We start from the raw sequence: 16,254 nt of genomic DNA on the forward strand, positions 1-16,254 counted from the left end.
TGCCTAATTTATAAATTAAACTTTATCATAGGTATATACAGGAAAGAACCCATGGTATTTGTAGAGTTCAGTACTGCCCATGGTTTCAGGCATCCACTGGGGGTCTTGGAACATACCACCTGTGGATAAGAGAGAACTACTCTAGAGGTAGATCTTTCCTTATAGAGCAACTGCCTACAGCTACTGTGCTTCCCCAGTAAGTGTGATGGCGGCCTTCTATACCACTTCCAATCCGCAAAGCAAACTGGGATTGCTTTTATTCTTTCCATACCTACTGTCTCTGTATCTGATTCATTCTCTAAGTCAGGGGTCAGCAAATGCAACCCTCAGGTCAAATACTGCCCTCTGCCTGTCTTTATACTGCCTGTGAGCTAAGAATGGTGTTCACATTTTTAAGCGATTGAAAAAAATCAGAAGTGGAAATTGTGTGACATTCAGATTTCTGTGTCCATAAGTAACATTTTCTTAGAACAGAGCCATGTTCAGCCATTTCTGAACTGTCTGTGGCTGCTTTTGCTCCGTAGTAGCAGAGCTGAACAGTTCCAATAGAGTCTGCATGTCCACAGAGCCAAATATATTTAATATCCGGCCCTTTGCAGAAAAAGGGTTTGCCAACCCCTACTCTAAGGCATAGATCAAATGTCAAATGTCATTTTTCTTAAATACCAAACCCAGTGTCCTCAAGGACATAGTTTCCCCTGTGAAACACCTCTTGTAGTTCTTCTAAAATTAGTACTGAGTTTTTGTGTAAAATAAAGATGCAGAAAATGATGATGTAAAGAAAGCATTTTTAAGTTTAAAAAATTTGAAATTATATTAGCCAAATATATAAACACTATTTTATATATTTGTACATCAGTTATAATCAGTATATATGTAAGTATAATATATACAGTGTTCTATATAATATATAGTATGTATGCATACTATATAGTTATATATACAGTATATTTGAATCATTCTGTAAATGTATTTTTGCATCCTGTATTTTTATTTAGCATGATTTAATAAGCATTAATAATAATATAAGAATTAATAATATAATTAAACATTTGCTTGTGCTATTATATTTTTCAAAAGCATGGTTTTTAATCTCACCAATTTCCCTTAATGGTAGGTATTGACATTGCTCATAAATTTCATTAATAATACAGTGTTGTTTTTAATTTTGTTTTGTTCATACATTTACTTCCTTAGCATAGATTATTAAAACTGGATTTATCCAATCAACAGATACAGCCATCTAAGGCTCCTGATAAAAACTGCCAAATGCTCTTTAGAAAGATTATAGCAGTTTTCTATCAGCGGTTTAAGATTGCCCGTGTTATCACAAGTGAAAAACAGTATGGAATTTTTAAAATTTTATTGATACTAATAGGTTTTTGGTTTTTCATTTGCATTTACTTTCATTTGAATGATCTGTTTCTGTCCTGGAGTCCTTGGAATTTGTCCATGCTTCCATTATTATGTTTTGTGTGTGTGCATACATGTGCACCTAGTCAAAAGTAAATTACTTGGGGGCAATGAGTACATACAACTTGTTTTGTTTTTCTGCTTTCCAATATAGTGCCAGAAATAGAGTAAGTGGTTTAAAAATGCTTTGGAAGGACAGGAGTGCTGAATGGTATGTAAAGGAAAGATGGCATCTCTTTTCTTGTCAGCCTGCATTTTAATTTAACTTTTACCACATTTATATTGTATATCTGTTCCGAAGATACTCAGTTTCACTGTACAGTCCTTGAGGACAGTACTGTCTTTTAGAACTGTGATAAGTGGGGTGCGTGGGTGGCTCAGTCAATTAAGTGTCTGCCTTCAGCTTAGGTCATGATCCCAGCGTCCTGGGATCGAGTCCCGCATCGGGCTCCCTGCTTAGTGGGGTTTCTGATTTTTTCCTCTATCCCCTCCCCAAAGCTTGTGATTGATCACTGTCTCTGAAATAAATAAATAAAATCTTAACTGTGAAAAGTGAACGAATGCATCAAAGCTACATGAATTGGCACAAGATCAAGAACTAACCAAATTTTCTTATGCAATGAATTATTTTACTCCATGGAATTAGAATCAGTGGTTGGAGTTCTAGGGGCTGCTCAGTTACCGTGCTATCTGGGTTCGTATAGTAGTTATCAAATCTAAGTTCTTGAGTCTGTGTACCTGAGCTCAGATTGAGAGTTTATAGTTTGTGGTCTATCGAGTGCATCACATTCCTCATATGAAAGAATAGAGATGATAATAGGTCTTGCCCCATAAAATCACTGAAATATTAATATGAGAAAAGTGGTGATCATAAATGTACCACAAACTTAGCTGCTGTTATCATTGTTATGATCATTCTGAATCTCCGTTTCGTTACTTACAAGATTAGATAAAAAGTTATAATGCTTCATAGAGTTTTTAGGAAAGTCAGTTTTACTGAAAACAAAACACTGTACCTTGCAAAATGTTATATTACAAGGTGACACTTTCTTATCTACAAGATAAAGCTATGAGGGAGAATTGGAGAGTCTGTTCTGGGTTCAGTTTCCAAGTCTATCACTTACCGTTTGTGTAAGTCACTGGAACTCTCCATTTCAAAGAAACTCTCTTAGTTTCTTTTCTGTACAACAGGGATAACAATAGTACCTGTTTCCTATGGATGTCCTGAGGATAAATTAAATAATGCATGTAAAGCTCTTGTTCAGCAGTGTCTGATACACAGTAAGTATTTAATAGATGTGGCTTATCTTCATCTTCATTATCATCGCATAAGAGTATTAAAAGGATTAGAAATTAGAAAGTTCCTGAAAGATCACTGTACTCAGCAAATAGCAATAAACGGCAGGTCAAATAAAAAACACCACAACAAAACATGGATGTCACAGCGCTATCTTACCTCCATTCTATGAACAGGAAAGGAAGTTCCCACCGGAAATCACATTAAAGGGGAAAAGAAACAAAAGTTAGTACATTTGAATCTTAAGATTTGCAAAAGATAGCTTTGAAACCTCTAATGCCTATTTCTGGAAAGTTCTCTTTGATTAGGAAGCCAGACACTGCATTAACAGGCAGATTTGGAGGAGATTAATAAGAGAAAACAGCGTCTCCGGGAACGATGTTCTTTTCAGGCTGGGTCCACCACTGGCATCTTCAGCCCAGGCAGTGTCAGAGCTCCCAGTTCCCCGCCACTGGCCACCAAGAGACTTCATATCATGGAAACAGCCTAAAGATGAGAAACCAGCCTATAGAAAGCACTTATAGGACCCAAGCTGCAAGACAGTTCTGCCACTGTGCAGAGAGGAAAGATGAAAGGAGACATCAGGAAATTCTTCTAGAGAAAATGGCCTATACTTTGGAGGGGTAAAGGCAGCCTCTAATAGGAGGCCAAGGTTATGTACCTGAGAGAGCCCTCAGTTTACGATGTAAAGGGATGATTCGAGATCCTGAAGATGTGCCAGTGCCAAAGAGAACCCAGCTGTAGTATTTGGGAGGAAATAATAAGCTAAGTAGGCTTCTATTTCAAGGATGAGTAGGGAAGGAGAAATTCAGGAGTGCCTGGATGTGTCAAGAATAGTAAGAGAATCAGAAGTTTTCCATGTGTTTGTGACAGAAATTCCTCCAATCACATTTTCTCTTAGAAGGTGGGGAGCAGGAAGGGTCCAAGAAGGTTATAATTATAAACAAAGTGCTTTGATTTCAAACTAGATATTTTTTAAGATTCCAAAAATTGCCAACTGTCCTCAATACTTGTAGTATCCTTAAAATTATCTGGAAAAGCCAGTAAAACTCCAGCTGTCTTCTGACACACTCAGTGATTTTAATATGGGAAAGCTGCCTGATTGTAAATTGGGGAGGGTTTGTGCTATGGTGAGGGGGAAAGAAAAAGAATGCTTGCTCTTCCGCCTCCCTGCAAAACAGCTGAGAGCCTGGGTGGCTCAGTGGGTTAAAGCCTCTGCCTTCAGCTCAGGTCATGATCCCAGGGTTTTGGGATCGAGTCCCCCATTGAGCCCCGCATCAGGCTCTCTGCTCAGCAGGGAGCCTGCTTCCTCCTCTCTCTCTCTGCCTGCCTCTCTGCCTACTTGTAATCTCTGTCTGTCAAATAAAATAAATAAAGTCTTAAAAAAAAAAAGAGCTGAGAGTGATTAGAGTGGCTACTGGCTGTTACGCATTGATTCTTTTCCCTCTCATTGCAAACAAAAACAAACACCTTGAATTAATTTGAAACCAGATAAAGCCACCGTAAAAACACCCGTGGTCAGCATCTGTTCTGTTGGTCAGAGCACTCTCCCTATCCCGGCTGAAGCACTGGCTGGTAAAGCTAGTCGTGTGCTGAGGCCTCTCCACATGTCTCATAACCGGGAAGAGCATGGGGCGGTTGGGGGGGGACGTGGAGTATGACTCTCAGGCAGGAGAGAGTCCATGGAACGGGGTAGTACATTTCAATTAGCTATATTGATGGTGAAAATATAATTCAAACTTTTATTTTATTTTATTTTTTGGTAGTAGTGTGAACTATCAGTGCTCATAGAGTATATAATTATGTGGTCCATCGGAGGGGTGGGGAACACCAATACTACTACATCGGACCCCTCCCTCCCTGTGCCCATTTTTGGTTATGTTCCATGTATTCATTCGAGTTTTAAATTCAGTGACTGGAAGCCCCAGATCCTGAGGTCAGTCCAGAGAAGGGGAAGCATTGCAGATAGAGGGGGTGGGAGTGTTGGTGGAGTGAGGGGTGACATGGTGAAATATAGACTCATTCTTGTACTCTCAGACTGGATAAGAATAGATGGAATGCTGAACCTCAGTCTTCCAGGAAGGACCTGTTAATGCCACTGAGCATGGGAAATACAAACTTTTCCTCTACTGAATCCCTTTGTCTTCTCTTTTCTTTCTTTTTTTTGGCCAGCTTTCCTGAGATATAATTATGATGTTGTATAAGTTTAAGGTATACACTTATATACACTTATATAATGCAAAATGATGACTGCCTCAGCATTAGCTAACAACTCCATCATGCCTCATAATTCTCATTTCTTTTTTGTGCTGAGAACATTGAAGATCTATTCTCATAGCGACTTTCAAATATATAATGCAGCATTATTAACTATAATTATCATATGGACAAAGATTCCCAGAATTTATTCATCTTATAACTGGAGGTTAGAACCCTTTGACTAACATCTCTCCATTTCTCCCACTGCTCAGCACAGGGTAACTCCCACTGTACTCTGTGTTTCTATGAGTTATACTTTTTCAGATTCCACACATAAGTGATATCATACATATCTGTCTTCCCTCTGATTTATTTCACTTACCATAATGCCCTCAAGTTTAATCCATGTCCCAAATGGCCAGATTTCCTTCTTTATCATTGTTGAATAGTATCACATTATATGTATATATGTATATGAGACACTGTAAGATACACAATGAGGTATTTTATATATATCACATCTTCTTTATCAGTTTGTTGACAGAAGCTTAGATTGTTTCCATATCTTCTAACTAGTATCTCCTGTTTCTGTATATTGTGAATAATGCTGCAGCAAACATGAGGGTGCAGATACCTCTTCAATATCCTGTTTTCATTTCTTTTGGATAAATATCCAGAAGTAGAATTGCTGGATCATATGGCTCTTCTACTTTTAATTTCTTAAGGATCTTCCATTCTGTTTTCCATAGTGGATGAACCAATTTACATTTCCACCAATGGTCTGCAAGGGTTTCCTTTTCTCCGCATCCTTGTCAACGTTTACTAACTCGTATCTTTTTTTTTTTTTTTCTGATAGTCATCCAAACAGTTATAAGGTAATATCTCATGTGGTTTTGATTTGCGTTTCCCTGATGATTAGTGAGGTTGAGCTCCTTTTCACGTCCTGTTGGCCATCTGTATGTCTTCTTTAGAAAAATGTCTGTTCAGATCCTCTGCTCATTCAAATTAAAAAAAAAAAATTGGATTGTCTTTTTGCTATTGAGTTGTATGAGCTGTTTATATATTTTATATTAATCCCTTCTCAGATATGCATTTGAGAATATTTTCTCCCATTTCATAGTAAACCTTTTCATTTTGTGGATGGTTTCCTTTGCTGTGCAGTAGCTTTTTAGTTTAATATAATCCCATTTGTTTGTTTTTGTGGTTTGTGCTTTTGGTGCATATCCAAAAAATCTTCACAAAGACTGATATCAAGCTTATTGCTTATGTTTTCTTCTAGGAGTTTTATGGTTTCAGGTCTAATGTTTAGGATTTTAATCAATTTTGAGTTGTTTTTTGTGTATGGTGTAAGATAGGAAGAGTCCAGTTCCATTCTTTTGTATGGTTACCCCGTTTTCCCAGGACCATTTATTGAAAAGACTGTTCTTTCCCCATTGTATATCCTTGGTTTCTTTACTGTAAATTAATTGACCATATATATGTGAGTTTATTTTTGGGCTCTTGATTCAGTTCCATTGGTCTATGAGTCTGTTTTTATGACAATTCAGTACTTTGTAGTATGGTTTAAAGTCAGGAAGTATGATGCCTCCAGTTTTATTCTTCATCCTCAGGATGGCTTTGGTTGTTCACAATCTTTTGTGGTCTCATATGAACTTTAGGATTGTTCTATTTCTGTGAAAAATGCCATGGGACTATTAATAGGTATTGCATTGAATCTGTAGCTTGCTTTGAGTGACGTGGGAATTTTAACAATACTAATTCTGATCCATGAAACAGTATCTTTTCATTTATTTGTGTCTTTAATTTCTTTCATAAAATCTTTTAGTTTTCAACATATAGATCTTTTACCTTCTCAGTGAGACTTATTCCTAAGTATTTTATTATTTTTGATGCTATTATAAATGGGATCTTTTTTTTTATTTCTTTCTCAGATGTTTTGTTGTTAGTGTATAAAAACACAACTGATTTCTGTGTGTTGATTTTGTATGCTGCAACTTTACTGGATTTGTTGATTAGTTCTGATGGGTTTTTTTTGTAGAATCTTGAGGATTTTCTATACATGAGATCATATCATCTGCAAACAGACAATTTTACTTCTTCCTTTTCAATTTGGATGCCTTTTATTTCTTTTTATTGCCTAATTTCTCTGGCCGGGACTTCCTGTACTATGTTGAATAGGAGTGGTGAGAGTAGGCACCCTTGTCTTGTTCCTGATCTTAAAGGAAAAGTTTTCAAACTTTCACTGTTGAGTATGATGTGGGCTATGGGTTTGTCATATGTGGCCCTTATTGTGTTGAGGAATATTCCTTCTATCCCCAGTTTGTTGAGCATTTTTATCATGAAAAGACATGGCATTTTTTCCAATGCTTTTGTGCTGCTATTGAGATGATCACATGATTTTTTGTCTTTTATTCTATTAATGTGGTGTATCACCTTTATTTATTTGTGCATGTTGAACCGTCCTTGCATCCCAGAGATCAATCCCACTTGATCGTGATAAATGCTCTTTTTTAATGTGGTGTTGAATTTGGTTTGCTAATATTTTCTTGAGAATTTTTACATCTATATTCATCAGGGAAAGTGGTCTGTAGTTTTCTTTTCTTGTAATATCCTTATCTGGCTTTGGAATTGGGGTAATGCTGGTCTCATAAAATGAGTTTAAGAGTATACCCCTATTCAGTTTTTGGAAGAGGACGAGAAGAATTGGTGTTAATTCTTCTTTTAAATGTTTGGTAGAATTAGTACCGGTGCCTCTTTTGGTGCCATCTGGCTCTTCCAGAATTATGCTCATTACAGGCATCATATACTGTCTCGTTGGTCTCTGTCACAGAGCCGAGGGTTCTAATGACAAAGAGAAGGCACCTGGCCAAATACCCAGTATCCTGGTGATTTTAAATTGCAACTTGAGCCTTTCAGGGTTGTGGCTGGAAGGAAATGCAACTTCCTGGTTCGTAGGGAGAGGTTCCAAAATTTTCCTGACTCCTTTTGATGACTAACAGCAAATGTAAATGAGTCAGAAAAGTATATCACATTTCTCAAACAGTGCATGAGGATTTGGGCCTACACATGGAAGAGTTTGGGGAAAATGAAGGCTGATCTTTATTTTTTGTTTTCCTTCAAACACTAGAAATATCATTAGACATAATCCTAAGCGCTAGACCAGATTTTTCCATTTCCAGTTTTCCTGCTGGGATGAGTAAATAAACAGATGGAGTAAAAGCTTCAAAGTGAAACACAGAGAATGTGACAAAGGAGGCTGTTGACTACCGAACACTAGGGGAGGATGGGGATGGCTGAAATGAGAGAAGGGAGAGTTTGGGGTCAGGAAGCATTCCCAGAATGTCAGGAGCACAATGTCTGACTCAAAACTCTGGACTTCTGAGGCCATCAGAGGCCATCAGAGGCCAGAGAAGAGAGGGGCTGAAAGGAGGAATGGAGAAAACAGATGCCATATCCAAGCTCTAGGAGGTCTGGGGAGCATAAGCTCGTGCTTTAAAATGATTCTGAATTAAGTGGCTCCATGGATCTTGTTTTCACCAGTGTGGCCTCACTTTTCTAGAATATTGCCTCAGGGAGCCCTTTAGGGTCAGGAGGCAATTTCCTTATTGATGGCGCTGGGAGCATTGTGAGGCATCTAGCAGACATAATGGAAAAGAAAGGATCAAGGAGAAGAGAAAATGGCAGCTGTCTCCTGGTGTTCAAAAGTCTTACTCCACTGCACTCATGAGACACCCTCATTAGATCTGCCTGGGGAAATTTTTAGGAAATGTAGGGGAGCTTCAGGCCTCATAGTCCCTGAGATCCAACAGGAAAAACTGATCAGGGAATGAACAAAAGGATCTTGTAGCTTTTTATGAATTAGCTCCTAAGGGAGTCTCTCTTCATTCATCTTAGTAACATTTTTTTTTTTCCATGTGCAGAAGGATTCACATTTACTGGTTCACATATATCACCTAACACTTGTTAAATAGGCATTGCCAGGCCCATTAGCTAAAGTCAAGTCACTGCTGTTCCAGCCTACTTGACCATTGCCCTTACTGAGGTTACCACTCCTCATCTGTGCGGCAGGAAATTTCAAGTCCTCTCTGCTGCTGTATACCATTCCATGAATTGCTTCTACTGTTTTTTCCCCTATACAAACATTAGTACTGTTCTCCCCCAAGCTACCATTGTCCTCCATCTTCACTCTGGTCTTTTCTCAGCATTGATGCCTAAGACCACTTTTCCCTTCATCTTGAGGCACTGCCTTTCTATGCTGCTTGCCATAACTTAAGGTTCTTTTCACCACCAGAAGATACCTTTACTCTTTTAGCATTATTGCCTTCTCTGTTGGTATATTCCATTTATCAATGGCATTGGATTGGGCTCTCATCAGGTATATTCCATTTATTAATGGTGATTGATCAGCTAGGTCAGGGGTGAAGGGGTGATGTTGCTGTATCCAGTACGGTGGCAGTCATGCTCTGTAGTCATTTCAGCATCTTAAAGATCATGTCCATGCAGTGAATCTGCCTTGGTGTGATGTAGATATACCTGTTATGTTAGATTCTCCTTTATTGCCATAGCACTGCCTTCATGCTCATCTGTGTACTTATGATGATAGCCCCCGAAGTTACTACAATAAATGGGGAGTCTCTCCAGCTTGGTATGTTGTGGAAAGAAGGAAGGTAGAGGAATTAAGTATTTGGGTACAGGGCGCCTGGGTGGCTCAGTGGGTTAAGCCTCTGCCTTTGGCTCAGGTCATGATCTCAGGGTCCTGGGATCGGGTCCCACATTGGGCTCTTTGCTTGGTGGGGAGCCTGCTTCCTCCTCTCTCTCTCTCTCTGCCCGCCTCTCTGCCTACTTGTACTCTCTCTCTCTGTCAAATAAATAAAATCTTAAAAAAAAGAATTTGGATACATTTTATAGATTGCTTTCTCTGAACCAAAATCCTAAAAGAGAGGTATAAATTAAGGAAAAAGCTAAAGCAGAGAGACTTTCCCCTACTTTTTATTTGGATCTCTAGAAGCAAGGAACCTTATAGGCATCACTTACTGTGACATGGAATGACCACCTTAGTCTAAAAATGGTAGCATGACATGATTGGGTAAAAAGCAGAATTGGGTCAATAGGGCTGAATCTCTCCTGATTTTTATAACAAATGGATTATGCATAACATGAAAGTGATCCAGAAGTTACTTCAGGCCCCATGAGGGATAAGGAAGGAGCTGAATTGGAATTCAGCAGGCATGCCTTTGCAGGGAGAGACAGGGTGACCAAGTCGCAGAGGTTGCAAAGTAGACTCCAGAGAGGGCCTTGATGAAGGATGTGACAGAGATGGAGAGGACTGTGCTGTTACAGGAGGAGACTCAAAGGTGCTAAGCCAGCCAGGGGTGTCCTCTGGGTCCTAACAAAGCCAAGAATTGAGATCACAAGTTCTCCAGCTGTAGACTTCGCCAGAGGATGGGGTAGGGGTTTGTTCCAGAGGTCACCACTGCAGTTTCCAAGTCCTTTTCTCCTGCCATCTAGGGGAGAGGGGAGGAAGGGGAAGAAGAGCCCTGGCAGGGAATCAATATATGAGTAACTGAATAATTACCTAAAATGAAATGCTCTTAAGATTAGCAACATTATTTTTTCTCTTCCACCCTTAGGAGATGTAGGTTAAACTAGATTAAATCGGTTTATTTTCTTGGATATGAGTATTCACATGTAAATGTTTCTCTCTCTCTTTCTCTATACACACACATTACATAAATAGATGGATGGAGGGATGGATAGATACCACAAAAAGGTATTTATTTAACACTGGTTCCTGATCAAATATCAAATAAAACATAAGATCGTGAGACTAGAATAATTCCAGGTTATTCAAAGGCATTAAAAATTTAATTTTTTTCATCTCCTGGATCTTCTCATGTTCTTATTATTTTACTTTGTTTTATCTATTATTATTTGTCCTAGACACCTTCCTCAAACTTTCACATCTGGTACACGGCTACATTCTAGCACATTCAAATCCTATCCTTTTTTTTTTTTAAGACAGGTGGGGGGAGAGGCAGAGGAAGGAGGAAGAGAGAGACTCTTTAAGCAGGGTCCACACCCAGTGCGGAGCCTGACATGGGGCTTGAACCCACAACCTTAAGATCATGGCCTGAGCCAAAATCAAGAGTTGGACACTTAACCAACAGAGCCACCCAGGCACCTCTCAAGTGCTATCGTTTCTACCCTGATAGGTCTCCTAAATCTCTCCTCTTCTCTCTGCAGTTGTTGTTCAGACCTTCATTACTTTTCTAGATTCCTGGAATAGCCTCCTGACTGCATGCTGTGCCTCCCGGTCTTTTACACCCAACATCTGTTAATTTGATAATAGATATATCTGAGTGTATCACTTGTCTCCTCTAAAATAATTAGATGACTTTCCACTGATTGAAGAATACATCAAACCTACTCGGGCTATTCACCTGACCAGAGCCCCCATTTCAAACCTTTCTTCCCGTTCTCTGTCTCACTTCCAGTCTCCATCATGCTCTGAGCTTGCTAGCCAACTGTTTTCTTTGTCTGTGCTTCTGCAGTAGAACATAGTCCGTGCCATAATATATATGGCTGACTGACCTCCTTTCTAGATTGAGAGCCCCTGGAAGGTGGGGACTCCATTGCTAATTATTCCATTTGTTACTTAAGTTTGCATCCTTTATTCTACCTAATGATGGCTTGAATCTAGTATTTAATAAATGCAGGCAAAAGTATTTTATCAACAAGGTGCTATGTAAACAATAATCATTTTATTATTATTTGTTCAATTGAGTTGAATTCACTGTTAGAATTCTCAGCCATTCTCTAGAAGAAATGATTTCCCATCAGTGGAAATTCTAGAATAATTGATATGTTATCTCAAGGTACTATCAGCAGATATATCCCTGGAGAAGAAGGCAGAAGGAATCCTTGGTTTTAGAATCTTCTCCTTCTTCATAGGCGTGCGTTAGAAGGCCAGCCTTGTCCAGTGTTCCATATATATATATATATATATCTGTGGTCTCTATTCAGTCTCATATTAAAATCACAAACATTACCAGGAATTTCCCCATTATGGAAGATCAAAGAAGTGGCATGGTATTAAGACATAGCGGGGATCTGGGGAGCTGGCCCTGGGCACAGTTTCTACCAGTGCTTGCCTCACATGTGAGGCCAAGCAACTCTGCTGACCCTTGGGCAGGGGACACATTATGAGTGTAACATGCCTGGCATTTCCTGATACAGGGATTATTTCCATCTCTAGGAATTCCACAAATGTTCTCAGAAGGCTTTGGGGCATTTACATTTTAAAAATAAACCTTTATAACTAAACACAAATATCCTAGAAATCTGTATGTCAGCTCTTTTCCTTGAAAACACCTGTAAGTCCTGCTATCACTTTCCTGAAACAGGAAAGGGAAAGACCACAAAGTAGATCAAATACTCCTAAGTAGAAATGCCCTCAAGAAAAAGCCTTGCAGAAGTTGGCACAACCATGTGAAGTATCTGCCAAGTTACTCTTTGAGAGCTTGGATAGTGTGATTAGCCCCATGAAAGAAAAAAGAGGAGGAGGAAAGAGAGAGAGGAAAGAAAGAAATGAAAAAAAAAAAAAAACCAACAGATTAAAAAAAGCAAGAAAGGAAGGAGAAAGGTAAAAAAGAGGACAGAGGGAGGGGGAGAAAAGAACTAGAAATGAACTTCTGGAACCTGCTGCCTATCCCATGGACAGGTATTGGAGGATTTTGTTTTTAAGGCAATAAATCACCTAAGATCAATTGTAGATCAACCTCTGGAATGTCCCCAAGGAGGAAGAAATCACCCAAAGGGGACTGGAGTAAACATAAAAGAAAAAAGATTTCCCCCCAAATGAGATGTGGGATAGTGCCACCTCTCCCCTCTCCTGGAGCAGTGTGATTGTGGAAATCCATCCTACCTGCTATACTGATGGTGGCTGCAGCCTTTGCAGTGCTGAATTTCTCTCCATGCTTGTTGGTAGCTATGCATGTGAAGAGTCCTGGCTTAGTGATAAACAGCTGCAGTCTTGAGTCAATCACTCGGTCTTTTACACTTTCTTGAATGGACCCAGAAGAAACCTGGTGGAGTCAAGGAAAAAAAATGGATAGAATTAGGTCAATGATTTCCCTAATATGCTGCATCAGTTGATTTGAGAGAAAGTACCAAAATGATGATCAAAGGGCACATGGTAGATTGCAAAAATAGCCAAAACCTTTTTCTTCCCTATGCCCATGACCTTGCAATGTAGCTTTGTAGCTCTTCCCCCAAGAGGTAGCATCTCTCTGCGTGCTTTGAATCTTACCTGGCCTTGTACTTGTTTTAGAAAATCAGAAACAGACTTGTAAAAGTCTTGCGCATTGTGGCTTACTTTCTTGTTGCTCTTGGAACCTGTGGCCTCCTATGACCAACCCAGAGCTAGCCCAGTAGAGGAGGAGGAACGCATGGCCCAGTTAGCCTCATTGCCTCAGCTGGGAGCCAAGAACAACCACCAGATACACAAGCGAGGCCATTCTAGATCGACTAGCCCCTGGTCAGTGTGCCGGTCACAGGAACTAGATCAGCCAAGACCACGAAATCATGGTCCAAATCAGCAAAACCACCCAGACAACCCACAGACTTGTGAGCATTAGGAAATGGTTAACTCGTGTTCAGTTCCCCACAAATGCACACCAGATGGTTGGGCGGTGATGAAGAAAAATGGTTGTAAAGCCAATTCTGTTTCCGAGGCATGACATACATCATGCCATGCTATTTAAATCAGAAAATCAAATGTCCTTAAAGAGCCAGGATATCAATGCAATATTAGCACCCAACTGGTGGGGCAATTTATGTAAGTGGTTGTTAGTCACCATCGTTTCAGCTCTGGGGGAAAGACAGCTGCCCAGCACTTTCTGTGAAGATGCAGAGTTAGAATTCCTACTCTAGTTACAATAATTATTTAATTGTTACTCTATGAGGAGAAAATGCCAGTTTGAGGGAAATTTGAATGGAATGACTAAGGAATCAGGCCATGATTCACCTTGACCTTATCTCAGAGGGGTGGCCTTGAAAGATCTCTCTGTCCCATGGTAGGGAACGAGGCTGGAAATAAGCAATTTGGAGCCAGTTATTTTGCTCTTTTGCCTGTTTTCACAGGGGAGGGGAAGCCCTGTGGTGAAACCAGCTTGCTTCTTTCTGCTGCCAGGTGGCTGGCTGGTCTTGGATCCAAACACTCTCTGTAGTGATTAAGCATGAAGTTCTTCCAGTTAGCTTCTTTGCCTTTTTATTCCTTCTCTGCACTGCTGGTTTCAATCCTTACGATAAAAACTTCATGTGAGCATCAGTTTAAGTCAGATGAGGTACTATGGTGGTTTCCCTATATAAACAGCCTGGACTTCGTGAGCAATTGACAAGGCAGAGAGAAAAATTTCTTTAAGAGACATACACTCAGTTGGGAATTCAGATAGGATTCGTCATTATCGTATTTATCAGAAGCGCAACCTCTTATGGATTTGAATCTCCAAGTTAGCTAGAAAAGACAGAACAATTGGAAATGCAATTTTGGTCTCTCTCGAATTTTAGCAACCAAGCAACAAAGGAGAAAAAAGCTAAAGGCCTCAAACCTCTGTGCTCAGTCAACACGCTTTATACTATTGGGATATCTCATTTATAAATATAATCCCTTTCCAGTTTATAGAAGTGAAATCTGTAGAACAATCACCTTCCCCCTTTGCAAGGTTAATCCCTCCTTCAGGAAGTAGGTCAGCATAATGCCTAGGACACAATTGGGGAATGAGTCACCCCCAAGGTTGAAGAAACCAGCACTATTTTCATGTTCACACCTAAGAAAGTCGTTCCTACACTCCTCCTCAAGGTCACTGAGACACTCTTGGTAGGGAAGAGGATGAGTTTAAGGCTGACCTCTCTTCTCCTAGATTCCATCAAGCTATTGAAATAGTTCAGCAAAGAGACTAACAAGTGACGAGGCTCATTGCTTGATTATGATGTGGCTCCTAGATGCTTTTCCTCCTGTTTCCAGAGGCCTATCTTGATTCAGTTTGTGACTCATGCACAGCAGGCCTTGTTAGTCATAGTTTGAATTTGTTTTTCTTTCTTCATGGATCATCCTGACCAACAGTTTAGTATTTTTTGATGACCTAAAAATAAAAACAACCCTTTGCCCTCCATTTTGATCTTCTTGCCCCTCAGGTTCAGATTATTACTGAGTTTTGACCAAGATATGCCGAGGCAAAACTGAGTGCTTAATTGAGGTGATTGTATCTGGTATTTACAGTAAATATGTTATTTCCTGCCGGTCACCCAGCCATACTGACCTGAAGGAGGAGCTGGATAAGCAGCACTCTGCTCTGTATGTGGGTGCTCTTTTTGAGAGAGTGACCTGACAAGGAGGGGGTTAGTTAGGAAACTCTGTCATAAATCGGAGTACTTATTTGCATGTGAGACATGTATATAAAAGCTTTTTGAAAGTGGCAAACTAGTATTGACCTATGGAATATTTTTAAATGCCATTAATACATTAATAATGCTGGTTTGAGAGAATCTGTTCACAGTTATGGAGAATCTTACATTTCATTGCAACTTGACCTTGGCATAGGAAGACCTCGGATGGCTTTGTCTTGTACATAGTTCCAGCTTGCTGAGAATACCGCATGGAGCTAGCTATAGGGTATGACCCAGAAGGGTCCATGTTTTGGGAGATACAGTAATAGGATTGTTTTAAATGTCTGTTTATGCATCATAGAAAAAGGGATAACAGAGTGAGAAAAATTCCCATATTGTTTTTGGTCAACATTACTATAAGTAGTGACCTCTTTTAATCTGGTTGCTGCAATATTCCACATAATATATCCCAGCTGATATACATAATTATTTTAATTTACAGAGCTGGTTGAATGACTCCAAAGTTCATGGACTTTGAAGCCAAAATACTACTTTTTAAAAAATATGTGTAAATAAAGGTGAGCCTCCCTTTAAGAAAATTCAGAAACAATCTTCAATATAGATAATTTGGTTATTTATTTTTATAAAACTCTTTTAACAAATTAAGATGACTCAACTTTTAAAATATTTTAGGAACTGTATTTATTGGAAAAAGAGATGTGTAATTTTTTGACATTTTTCATTTGAATACCAAAATAATGGAGATATGATCAGTATAACTTGAAATAAATCTGGTTATCAAAATACAAGCTTATTTTCTTTTAGAAAAGTAAGCTGTGTTCTGTCCACATGAAACTACCACTTCTAGTGTTGTAAAACCAAAAAGTAATATTACTGCTCACTTTGAAGTTCATCTAAGACTACACATTTTCATGAAAAATGAATGACATTTCTGTAGG

At 39.2% G+C, this 16,254-nt stretch overlaps 1 protein-coding gene across 1 annotated transcript in view; it reads right to left on the bottom strand.

Moving 5' to 3' along the window:
- The window catches only part of MUSK (muscle associated receptor tyrosine kinase), a 90,514-nt gene that overhangs the window by 19,315 nt on the left and 54,945 nt on the right, over window positions 1-16,254 (bottom strand). Inside the window, exons 7-8 of the mRNA XM_046023209.1 lie at window positions 12,834-12,993; window positions 2,870-2,876 (exon numbers count right to left, since the gene is read on the bottom strand). Coding sequence (XP_045879165.1) covers window positions 2,870-2,876; window positions 12,834-12,993 — 167 coding nt within the window. The remainder of the gene's footprint in view (window positions 1-2,869; window positions 2,877-12,833; window positions 12,994-16,254) is intronic.

Source organism: Meles meles, chromosome 11, assembly GCF_922984935.1.
Source record: "Meles meles chromosome 11, mMelMel3.1 paternal haplotype, whole genome shotgun sequence".
NCBI lineage: Eukaryota > Metazoa > Chordata > Mammalia > Carnivora > Mustelidae > Meles > Meles meles.